The sequence below is a fragment of the Gigantopelta aegis genome, chromosome 4, assembly GCF_016097555.1.
Source record: "Gigantopelta aegis isolate Gae_Host chromosome 4, Gae_host_genome, whole genome shotgun sequence".
Classification (NCBI taxonomy): Eukaryota; Metazoa; Mollusca; class Gastropoda; order Neomphalida; family Peltospiridae; genus Gigantopelta; species Gigantopelta aegis.
In genome coordinates, this window is record NC_054702.1 from 55725784 (window position 1) to 55739006 (window position 13223).

The window sequence follows — 13223 nt, forward strand, 5'->3', positions numbered from 1 at the left end:
TGTGCTCTTGTTTTGTGCTTTCTGTGTTTGTGTAGTGCGAGGTGTGTTACAGAATGCATCTCAACACAACAGTTACCTGTGGGAAGAAACCCTTACAAAGCACTCGCGGCCACTGATGAGCTATAGATAGTTCTCTACATACACGAGGAGAAGAGAATCCAAGTAGTCCACTCTGAAGGTTGTACAATACCAAATAAAATCCCATAGGTGACAATGTTAATGTTTGTGATTAAAAACACTATATGCAATATATCAACCAAACTATGACCCATAAATATCAGTACTACAACATCTCCCTCAAAGTATTAATTGAAGAAAGTGGTACCTTTCATGGCTTAGTTTCAATATAACCAGATGTTTTTACAACAACCCTGGTTTAGTACAAATTGTGGGGGATTTTTTTTACAGGTACCCCATACATGTTTCAAGCACAAGGCTAATTGACACAGTGGTACTAGATGAAATAAAATTGCACACATGTTTTGCCAAGATGAAACTAATTTTTTTTTACAACAAACACTGTCACATTTATCACCAATGGTAGGACTTGTGGTATTAACTGCTCTATCAAAAGTTTGGTTCACCTTTAACTTTATTTATGGTAATATGACGTCAGACATATAGTTAAGTACCACTCATGTATTGAGAGAAAACCCGCTGTCGCAACTCCATGGGCTACTCTTTTCGATTAGCAGCAAGGGATCTTTTATATGTACTATCCCACAGACAGGATAGTACATACCACAGCCTTTGTTATACCAGTTGTGGAGCACTGGCTGGAACGAGAAATAGCCCAATGGGCCCACTGACGGGAATTGATCTTAAATCAATCGAGCACCAGGCGAGCACTGTACCACTCAGCTACATCCCGCCCCCGATTTGAAATGAATGTATAAAGTTAGTTAGAACAAAAGAAAGAAAGATGGGTTTTTTTTTAATGACACAGCTACACTGTATAGAGCACACTGATTCAGACATTGTGACACTTACAGTCAGAGAAAACCTACTAAAAAATTTCATTAGCAGCAAGAGACAGCATATATACTACAGCCTTTGATATACCAGTTGTTATACCACAGACAGATCTCAGAGATAGATGGTTGTTTTTTTAACCTTGGCCAACACCGGCCACCTCCTGAAGCTGTCTCTACAAGCACCTGTCATGTCAAGTCACTGTCAGTGTTTGTTGGCCACTGCCACCTGTCTTCATAAGCAAAACATCCATTACAAGTCTTGTTAACAACCATGTGCTCTCAAACAGGCAGCCACACAAGAAATAGCTGACCGTCTACTCTTAGAAAACAAGTGGGAAAACAACAACAAACTTCTGATTGATAATGGTAATAATGTGAAAGAAAGAAAAGTACTGTTTGCAGTGGTTGGAATGTGAAAAAACAATCAGAGAGTAGGGTCACTAGGGGAATTCAATCCGTTGACACAGGCACCTCAGGCAAGCACTCTACTCTTGGCTAGATCCCGTCCCTCATTAAGAAGAAAAACAAATAACCGAACTATGGCTTAAGACCAGTAAACCTCAACTCTAATAATGTCCCTTTAACTGCAACTTGATGCCAATTAGCACAACTGCACCTAGCCAATAAGACTAATAACAACAGTATTAATTAAGCCATGAGAAATGATTTAGTCATTAAAGCTGCACAAAAGGTCCATTAAGCCACAAACAGAATTGATCTCGGTGACCGGTTGTGTCGATGGAACAATGCCAGACCATACAAAGTCTGATGTTAAGTATTGGCCAAACTGTATGAGTCACTGATGGACAAAATACCAGAAAGTGTATTCTTAGTACCTATAGGGCTGTGCCATACTGAAACATTGATTCTCAATGGCTCAAAGTTTATGAAACGTTCGGCTCTGATCAGTTCATACACGATTAGTCATTACTTGGGTATGATCAGTGAAATGCAATTAAATCTTTTGTGGTGTCAAGTTTAAAATTCAGCTACATTAATCTTCATCAAACAGTTTGTCTGTGACACAAATGGTTACATAATATGCTTCCATCTGTCAACTGAAACTGTGTTGATAATGAACATTTGAATACAGAAGAAAGATTAAAAATGTTTGGACAGAAAATGTGTCATAAAACATTTTGTCTGTGACACAATATAGTTACTTAATACACTTCTGTCTGTCAATTTTAACTAAGTATAATGAAAGTTTTAAAACAGAGATAGATTTAAATTTTATGGACACAGAAAAATCTTTGTATAATGTTTGTATGTGTTTTGTTTGTACATATGTTTTGCATCCAGTTCCGTATGTGGAATGTCTATATGCAATAAAGTTTTTATCTTTTATCTTTTATCTTTTAAAACGCTTTGTCACATGGACACAGAAAATCTTCATAAAACACTTTGTCACATCGAAAACAGAAAATCTTCATAAAACATTTGTCTGTGACACCATGGTTACACAATATGCTTCCATCTGTCTGCCTAAACTGTAACTATAACTTGAACTACAACAGAAAGTTCGAAAAGAAAATATAAATTTAAATTTTATGATCCAAAAAAATTCATCATAAAACATTTTGTCTGTTACATAATACGCTTCCATCTGCCATTTTCAGCTGTAACCTTATTACTTGAACTATAATAAACGTCTTTAAATGGAACATTGATTTAAATTTTACAGACAGAAAATGAATTAAGATGGATGGAAAAAGTGTCTGTGAATGCAGAACAAGTCTGGAGATGGAGATCTTGGATAGTTAGAGATTTCTCCATGCAGACAGATCTCAGAGATAGATGGTTGTTTTTTTAACCTTGGCCAACACCGGCCACCTCTTGAAGCTGTCTCTACAAGCAGCTGTCATGTCAAGTCACTGTCAGTGTTTGTTGGCCACTGCCACCTGTCTTCATAAGCAAAACATCCACTACAAGTCTTGTTAACAACCATGTGCTCTCAAACAGGCAGCCACACAAGAAATAGCTGACCGTCTACTCTTAGAAAACAAGTGGGAAAATAACAACAAACTTCTGATTGATAATGGTAATAATGTGAAAGAAAGAAAAGTACTGTTTGCTCCAAATAAAAAAACAAAAACAAAATAATCATAAAATAAAATAAAGAAAACCTAAAACTAAACAAACTCCCTCACCATGCCACCCCCACCCCCCAAAGCCCCACCAAAAACACAAAAACAAACCCAACAACAAAACACCCACAAGATTACAAAAAAGAAAGAAAAAACAAGCACTTTTCTTTAGTTTTAAATCTAACATGATTGTTATGACAACCAAAAATTAAAAGAGAAGAAAAAAATAGAAGATCCGTTTCCACCCTATGAAATCATGATGGTCTCCTGTTTGTTATGACCAATTAGAAACTAAAGGATGGAAGGAAAGAAGGAAGGAAGGAAGGAAGGATGGACGGACAGATGGATGGATGGGATGGATGGACCTAAATGTTACACCAGCATCAACAAAAATTTCCAGAAAATTCTGAAAAAGCTAATATCTATTATTATGTCAGATATTTGATTTTATTTCAATTCTATTCCATTCTTGAGAAAAAATTATGTACAAATTATTTATTTTGTTTATTCTGAAACCTCACACTAGGAAAGATTATATTTGAGTCCATTTACAATACAGGTACTAGTGGATTGAGCCCTACAATCTATTTGTATTTATGCACATAGTTGGACATAGAAAACCTACTAACACTGATAACCTCATAAAATGAACTAGTATTAATGATTTTTTAAGTGGACTCTGCAAACAAAAAGTATAGAAATAGTACGGAAATAGAAAATTTAAGGAAATAATAAACATCTTATATGCGCTGCCTAGCAACTAAAAGGGTTTTTTTTTCTCCACTTAATCAATTTTCATTTATCCGACTGCTACCACTAGGATTCTAAATAATACCCAGTCAGTCACTTTCAGCAAAAAATCAATTTGACATTAATAATGATAATAATAATAAAATAATAATAAAATCACTGTAAACACGGTTAAAAATCTAATAGGAATACTGCTGAATATAAATGTTCACCACATGTACACATAAGGAGTACAGCGGATAAGTAAATGTTTGGTAAATGTCAAGTTCACTTAGCAAATTGTGCTTACAAGACAGTTCAGCTAAAATACAATGTATGATTCATCACAGAATGAATCACCAAGCTTCTGCTGCAACCCTCTACTCCATCTTGTTAAATTATATAAAGGAAACATTTTTTATCTTTTTTCTTTTTAATCTTGAGGGAAACTTGCTAACAATAGATCTCTCATACTGATCTTCATGAAGTAATTAAAATGCATGTAAAATACAGCATGTTTTTACTTAAGTTAATAATTTACCTAGCAACGACACATTAGGAAAAAAAAAAAGTTATACAATCCGTAGTTATTTCCCCTAGAGCTGACCCTAAGGTGGAAAGAGTTGTCTCCCTTTTTATTAGAGTGCCAGGAAAAGTACAATATGAAAATAAAATTGAAGTATACAAATAAGCAACTTCTCATCTAGTAAACAATTTTGACCAGCTGACAACTATAAGTAATAAATGAATATTGAAACCCAAGAGTGTCTGTAATCTAATAAGTGAGTGTAAATATTATATTACTGCTAATATAGTAAATGACTGAAGAAGACTGAGTTGACATTTTACATTACCACTATGCCTGCCTAAGCTATCACCATGTTACTGCTGTCAGTTACGTATATAGGGGAATATCCGAATAACTCTCCATTCCTGAAAAATAATGCAGATGAGGCCTGCTAGGGCTAAGTCCCATTATTTTTCAGGAATGGAGTTACGAGGATATTCCCCTTCTTAAAATACACCAATAAAAAATATTATGTATCCAATATGTAAGTTCAGATTTTAACGTTAGTGGTTCTGGACGGTCATAAACTAGTGGGGTTTTTTTTTATATCCATTACTGAAAGGTAATGGACAAGTTTTCAATGGTTTTGTAGTGCAGGTGTATTTTAAATAAATATCTATTACATTAATTACTTCCCTAACATAGATTATGTGGAGCCGTTTAACATATTACCATACTGCATACTGAGCATTGATATTTAATCCTTTTGTTGTACTATTTTTTTCTGATTCACTTGCTAAAAATGACTCGGGGGGGGGGGGGGGGGTGATGGGAAGCCAGAGTGATAGCTCCCTTTAAATGATGGGTTCTCTTTCTGTATTTAGTTTTTTAACGTAGTATTTTTACCAGTCACAGCAGTAAAATCATACGAGGAATGTGGTATATTTAATATGCAGTGCAACAAACAGTAAAAGAATTCAGTATCTAGTGGTCTTGCTTTTTTGATGTCGCCAAAATTTATGTCAATGATTTGGTCCCTAATTTATGCACACCAAAACACTTTGCAGTGAAAAGGTTTTTTGCATGAACATCAATCATTTAATTAAACATTCATAGAATATTGCTAAACCAATACATATCCCAAACTAGGCCTTGTGCTTTTAGAGTCGAGACTCGAGACTCTAATAGAGTCTGAGACAGTAATGTGATGACAATGCCATACAAATTGTATGTGTGTGATGTCATTAGAGATTGAGTCTGGACAAAATTTGTAAATCTCCTTAGTTCCATAACTCTTATCAAAAATGGGAAATACCCACGAAAGTCAAATTTGATCAGCAACTGATAAAGCTATACACAATATTTTATCTCAATATCTTTAGGCATTGCAGAACAAAGTCCAGAAAACTATATGTGAGACACACTGACAAGACAGATGGACAAACTGATGGATGGACCATTAGGGATCTAAAAAGAGAGATAAACATTTTTTGAAGAAAAAAAAAGAAAAAAAAAACCCGAAAAGATATAAACCTACCTGTCATCATCAACGACTGCGCTGCTTTTCTGCATGCACTCTCTCACAGCCTGCATCCCTTCCCGGAAGCGCTGCTGCAGACGTCGCGCATACAGCGATGCACCGCCTTCACTGAGGTACCCGCTTGTCCAGTCGTCTCCCTTGTTGTTCTTGAGAATATCCCCATCAGACATGTAACCCGACACGTAGTCGTAAGTCTCCGCATCCGAGCCGTAGTCCGTATCAGCAATGCTCGGGCAGTTGGAATTTGTCCTTTTAATCTGTCCCGAGTAATATTTGCCATGCTCAAAGAGTGGTCGGTTCGCCACACCGAGCCTGCTGGGCGTGCTCGTGGCGTACATGGTGGTCTGGGGCACCGAGATGCCCGGGATGTGGAAATTTCTGTTGGAGTTGAGACCCGAGTATCCGGAATATCCACGGAAGTATCCATATGGAAGAGCTCTCATGATGGGAGGCATGGGCTTGATGTCCATCGTCTCACCAGAATCGTCGACGAACGTCGTCCCCTTTTCAGAAAACGTTGTCTCCTTGCAGTCGGTCTTGCTCACCTTTTCGGTCCTCACGTCGGCATCGAACGTTGTTTCGACCTTTTCGCCCGAACGAGGTTGCACTATTGCCACATTATTCGCGGGTTTCCCCATGTGCGAGTTTAACATTTTCACACCAAGTTTGGGCGAGTTTGTGGTGGATCTGTCCTGACAGATCACATCTCCCGGGACAGACCTAATGATAATGTTCTCGGAAGAAAACGGGCTTCCGATATTCGAAGGAGTGGTCGATCTCGATTTACTGGGATGTTCGACTCTAGGACTGGCTGGTCGGAAAGTTGAACCCCCTTTCGGGTCATTCATGTATTTCGTGGGGGTGATCGTCTTCTGAAGGACCGACAGGTTCGTCTGAGTATTGCAGTCGGCTTTAGACACGGTCGGTTTGCACGACTGCGAAGCCACAGTACACTGAGGCTTCACAACATTGACCGTCTGTGAGAATGTGACACTTCCATACGTGTTAGGAGTGGGACTGACCACCTGAGTTCTAGACACTCCCGGTGCAGCCCGCCCACTAGGGACACCGGCGACCTGTCCCATCTGACTCGTGGTCGACTTGGGAGGAATCGTGATGTCTGCCATCACGTGGGCCGTGGCCCGAGGCACGGAGATGCTGGCCGAACTGTTTTCAGTCACTCTCTGCTGCTCCTGGAGATTAACCCGCGGAAAACTGTCTTTTATTCTCTGCTGCTCCTGAACATTGACCCGAGCGTGTTGCTGCTGCTGCTGCTGCTGCTGCTGCTGCTGCTGCAGTTGGCTCTCCACAGCAGACGACATGTTTTGTGATCTAGAATTCGATTGGCTCATGCTTGAGTGAAACGAACCCGATTGGCTGACCGGTCCAACAGGAGTCCCAGCAGGAGTCCCAGCAGGACTGGTAGACTGCTGAAGTGAACTCTTTGAGGTGCTGGAAGACAGTGACTTGTGGGCATTCATCCCAGGCAGCGAGGCAAATAGAGCCTTCTTGTGACTTGGAACGGCAGGCACATTCTTGCTCTTGTCTTCTTTGCTGGAGGATTTACCTGAGGAAGGTTTTGGAATGCCTGTGCTTGGTGCTGGAATCTGAGACCCTGATTTTCCTGAAGATGAGGCAGATTTTGGAATCAAGCTGCCTATTTTAGAGTTGGAAGAAGAACTCTTCTTAGAAGGCGTAGGACTGGACTGACCTCCATGAGACTCACTCCTGTCTTTTGTACCAGTTTTACGTCCAGGCACAGGTGAATTGCGAGCAGACACACTAGGCGAGGTCCGGTTCTGAGATGATGGGGATGGGGTGTTGCGCTTAGCTACATTGTCTGGAGTCAGACTATTACTCGTTTCTCTCTTTGTGCTGAGCGAATGAGCCAGCGATTTCTTTCCCGACTTAGCCGGCAGCTTTGGGCTTGATGACCCATTGGTGGTGGTGCTACTGCTACTGGCACCAGCATCAGTTGAGCTGGAGCTCCTGCAGCTTGACGACTTTGTGTCCCTGCCAGAATCTGTGTCACTGGACAACCTTGACCCTGGAGTCGTAGTAGTACAAGTAGTAGTACAAGTACTACTACTAGTAGTCTTTGAGGAAGCTGTCTTTGAAGCACTCTTGCTAACACTCTTGTTTTTATCTTTTTCCTTTGAATTAAAAAACTTGAATTTGTCCAACATAGAGTTCTTGTTGCTCGAAGGTTTTGCCGGGTTGCCCGTGCTCTTGGAAGATGACGTGGAACTGGTGGAGCTGGCACTGGTTCTGTTCGACTGTTTCTCAGCCGCTGTGGGGATCCTCGGTCCCGAAAGACTTCTCCCTCCGGGAGTGGGGATCCCAGAGTGGGGGGTGCTGCTGGGCGAGGTGGCTCGCAGCAAGGCAGAGTTGGTGCTGTTCTTTGAACTCACCGGGGTCGGACCTGCAAAACAAACAAAGACCAGTCACAGTGAGTACAAATAAACACTGAAAAGTAATTTGTAAAATTTTGAACATGTACACACTCTTTAACAGTTCTAGTCACCATAGTAACAAAATATACCTGAGGGCTGTGCCTGATTTGATCACATTGGTGGTAACTGTCTTGTGAAACCATCACTGATAAAATATTTTTTTTATTCAAACACAGAGTTCAATTTGCTGGTAGGTTTTGCTGGGTTGCCTGTACTCAGTTACTGACTATCAGGCAAAAGATAATAAGCATGGTGTTGATCATGTGTTCCCCCATTGTTAGGATATATGGGGTTAATCATTGTTAGAATATATGGGGTTAACTTTAAATTCGTAGTTCAAGTTCAAGGGGGTAAATTAAGCCATATAAAATAGTTTATACTTGGGAGGGGAGATACTGGTCCGGATGTGTGTAATTAGCAAACCCGTGTCTCTCTCAGTGCTGAGATAAGAGCGTTTATGTTTAATTGTTGGCACCAGGGAGGAAGGGCTAACCTTGTCAGCACACATTAATTTGCATACTGTTTTTCTTTGCTTGTTTTATATATTGCTGTAGTTAGAAATAAAATCAGTTTTCACTTGGTCTCTTTGGTTGTCTGATGGTGTCAGATGGGTAGTGATCTTAGAACTTAACACCCATATGATCAATTGTAGAACAGCACTGGGTAACAACATGAATTAACAATGACTTTAGCCACAATTTGAACATGTACAGACTCTTTAACAGCTCTATTTACCATAATAACAAATGCATGCAGTCTGTAATACAATTGAATATTATTTTGAAATTTAAAAAAAAAAAAAAATTATATAGCAATGAAATACATAGATCTATATAAACCATGAAAGTGATATCCGGTGAAACGTCGTATTTTCACTGAAGTTTAGTTACAGTGAAAATATAGAAATCGTATTAATATTTTGTGAACAAATTCATGATTTAATGATCTCCCTTGTAAATGATTAGTTTTGATTATTGAGGCCAGTGGATATCCGGTGAAACGTCATATTTTCACTGTAGTTTAGTTACAGTGAAAATATAGAAATCGTATTAATATTTTGTGAACAAATTCATGATTTAATGATCTCCCTTGTAAATGATTAGTTTTGATTATTGAGGCCAGTGTTGCTTCTTCGTGTTTAAAGTTTGATGATTACCAATGCATCTGATCGTATTTGAAAAATAACACACACACATTAAGAAATATTGTGGCATAAAGATAAACATGAGATGCAACAACCCACATTGAATATTTAAAGAAAATCCCACATTAAAAAAGGCACTGAATAAACCTGCATAATAAAAATGTACTCCATATATATATATATATATATACACACACAGTGAAACCTGTTTGAACTGGATCACTCTGTGGACCAAATATTTATCAGATTTAGACAGTTAGGATCCAATGTTTAGAGAATTGCCTTTTAGAATTTAGAAAATTCAGGACCATGAAACTTGGTTGATTTTGACAGGATTCCTGTTTATACAGGTTTCACTATATATATACACAGTAAAACCTCTCAAAATCAGACCCTCTGTAAACCGGAATTTCCTCAAAACCGGACATTTTTTATGGTCCCTTTTTAAATATCTGTACAAGAGAACCTCTCTAAACCGGATACCTCTTAAAACCAGACTTTTTACTTGGTCCCCAAAGTGTCCAGTTTAGAGAAGTTTCACTGTATATATGTATATTTAAATTGCCTCAGGTGCAAATCATTGTTCTTTATGAGTAAACTGTCTCCACACATTTGCAGTCTACACAGTACAAGATCATGTTGCTGATACACAATGCAATCAATAAACACAGCCAGTAAAAAAAGTCTTCTCATTATTCTCACACATACACGTACAGTAATCATCTATAATAATGATCAACCAGAGTCACGCCGACTTTGAAAACTGATTATAAACCGATAAAAGACAGGAATTATTAGGATATAATCAGAAACACAAACCAGCGACATCGTGCGAACTATCCGACAGGTAAATAATGTGCGTCTGCTAACAGGTAAAAATGCCAGTGACCCGACACATACTTGTATTCAATCAATACATGATGGTGGTAGATCACAGGTCAACTTCACTATAGAAACCAGAACCACTGCAGTTCAAAGCAAATATTCCAGTAAACTTTTCACTGCATCATAAGTCCATGTTAATGAGAAACGGATTTCGTCCTGTTTCGGTATCGCCATGGGATCAAAGTTTATGTACATCAGCAAACAAAAACAAAATGGCAAATTATAATACTTAAATCCAGAGGAGAAGTACACAGTAAATATCTTGAATGAAAGCAAGGGTTGGGAAGAGATCAGGAATGGGAAATATAGTGCTGCATCGAGGCAAATATTGCTATGGCCAAACATTTATTATGTTCCAACCAGTATTCAATAAATATGAACAACAAAACCGTAATATATGATCTGGGCCGTATCTCTGCACAATGCAGAGTCAAATGGGCATTTGACCAAACAGTGGTTGATTTTATGAATCTCTATCGATCTCTATGAACATTATTCCAGTTATTTTCCATAAAATAGAGACTGTGCTGAAAAAAAACCCCAAAAGTTTTATGTAATGACTGTAAGGTGTTGGACATATGGTTATAAACATCATAGAGATCGTTAAAGCCCATTTTGGCCACTTCATGGACTACTTTTTTTTATTAGCAGCAAGGGATCATTTATATGTACCATCCCACAAACAGGACAGTATATATCATGGCCTTTTTACACCTATTGTTGACCAATGTGTGGAATTAGAAATAGCTTAATAGGCCTACATTCGGGAATCGATCCTAGACTGACTGCAGATTAGGCGACCACTGGGTTATTGGACTTTCCAGTGCTATGTATGTAACACATAAATTAGCTACTGATTAGTTATAATATTGTACCCTATTACCATCATTATTTTTTTCTTATATATGTTTTTTTCCCTAAATGCGAATAAAACAAAACAAAAAATCCAAAATCAGGGAAACAGTTTTTCAATTATATTTGATTGTGAAACACCTGGCACCCACCAGCTGAGTCCCAGACAGATAACATTTTTATATACAAGATACAAGGCACAGTTAATTTGGTCTGCCTAGTTAGAGAAGACCCCCCTCCAAGGCGAAAATGGGAAAACACCAGACATTTTATTCAGCTGCTGGGCCAACAGACAGACCCATTTCGCTAAGTAAACCATGCATTTAGAGATAAAAATGTTTCGTCCAAATGCTTGAGTGCCATTCATTGCCGATTCCATAGAACGTATTCCTTTCTACATCTGTGTCAACTGCGTCTAGGTAATTAGTTTCCTGTTTATGGTTTGTGTGCTTTTACTAAGTACTTCTTTTGTAGTCTCTAATTCTAAATCTGTAGTCTTCAAATAGACTTATGGTACTAACTCAACGTTGCTTCATTGCAGAACAATAAACTAATAACTGTGCCAGCAGACAGAACATATTGGTATTAGAATTGTCTACTTTGGTCAGTTCTGTTTTACAGTTTGGTTATAAGAGATAAAGTTTCTCCCATCCCTAGCCATGCAAGACAGGGTATTCCATGACGTAAGCCCATGTGGAATAAATAGGTCTTGCATGACCACATGACTTCTGTTGTTTACACTGATATTAACATTGGGTGATGTCACGTAAACGGCAAAATAACACAAGAAATGCTTTTTATATTTCATAAAAACAAGGAAACCTGCTCTCATCGCCGCCTGAAACAGCTTTTGCCGCCGCCTACTTTTCGTTGATGGTAAAAAAAAGAAGTGCTTTCTCTTCTTTAATAAAGTCTCCTACAAAAGGGATCCAAACAAGGTGCCAAAATAGTTGTTTATTTGTCTTGAAACGCGATTAGTTCACATCGAAATTTTTATCAAGCAGCGTTACTGTTTCGGGTGATGTGGTTGGTTCGTCGTTACACGTGACTTTCAGACCCCCAGACCCCCCGCTTTGCTCCCTGCTATCATCACTGTTGTAGCCTGCTACTTCTTAAACTATTGAGAATGCTGGGGACAGGGCTATTCCACCCTCGGGTACATAATATGATGTCAGGGACTCGGCAAGCCTCGTCCCTGACAACAAATTATGTACCCTCGGGTGGAATAGTCCTGTCCCACATGCACACATATGAAGGATTCTTTTAGTACGTGTAATATAACACCAATTTCTGAACAATATAAAAACAGAAATGACAAATAAAAATAAAATGTGATTTTTAAAATATCACAATGCCTGAATATCTTGGGTTTCTGTGTTGTTCCTTATTTTTGTCAATGCTTTTAAAATTAGGATAAAAATGGCAGCATTGCAAAATGACAAAATATATGCTGGTTTCTTTTAATCAATTTTCTGATGTCTTCATTGGCTAAAACAAAATAACAATGCACCTTAAGTTACCATCATCGTACCAGATACAACATACAGCCACCACAAGTACTAGCTGTCCATCATTTGCCAACACACCGGCCTCGGTGGCGTAGTGGTTAGGCATCAGTCTACAGCCTGGTAGGTACTGGGTTTGGATCCCAGTCGAGGCATGGGATTTTTAATCCCGATACCGACTCCAATCGCTGAGTGAGTGCTTCGCAAGGTGTAAACCACTTGCACCGACCAGTGATCCATAACTGGTTCAACAAAGGCCATGGTTTGTGCTATCCTGCCTGTGAGAAGCGCAAATAAAAGATCCCTTGCTGCTAATCGGAAAGAGTAGCCCATGTAGTGGCAACAGCGGGTTTCCTCTCAAAATCTGTGTGGTCCTTAACCATATGTCCGACGCCATATAACCGTAAATAAAATGTGTTGAGTGCATCGTTAAATAAAACATTTCTTTCTTTCATTTGCCAACATCTTACCAGACTGATCACTACCAATATAGGTCAGTGAGCGACCTCTCTCCAGTTCTGTCTATCTAAGTGCACTACATAGGTC

General features: G+C 38.8%; 1 protein-coding gene across 5 annotated transcripts in view; it reads right to left on the reverse strand.

Annotated features, from left to right (window-relative positions):
• LOC121370783 (neuron navigator 2-like) overlaps positions 1 to 13223 on the reverse strand; it is a 212107-nt gene that overhangs the window by 148322 nt on the left and 50562 nt on the right. For all 5 annotated transcript variants that reach the window (XM_041496248.1, XM_041496246.1, XM_041496245.1 and 2 more), the window contains one exon: positions 5836 to 8260. In XM_041496248.1, the coding sequence (XP_041352182.1) occupies positions 5836 to 8260 (2425 nt within the window). The remainder of the gene's footprint in view (positions 1 to 5835; positions 8261 to 13223) is intronic.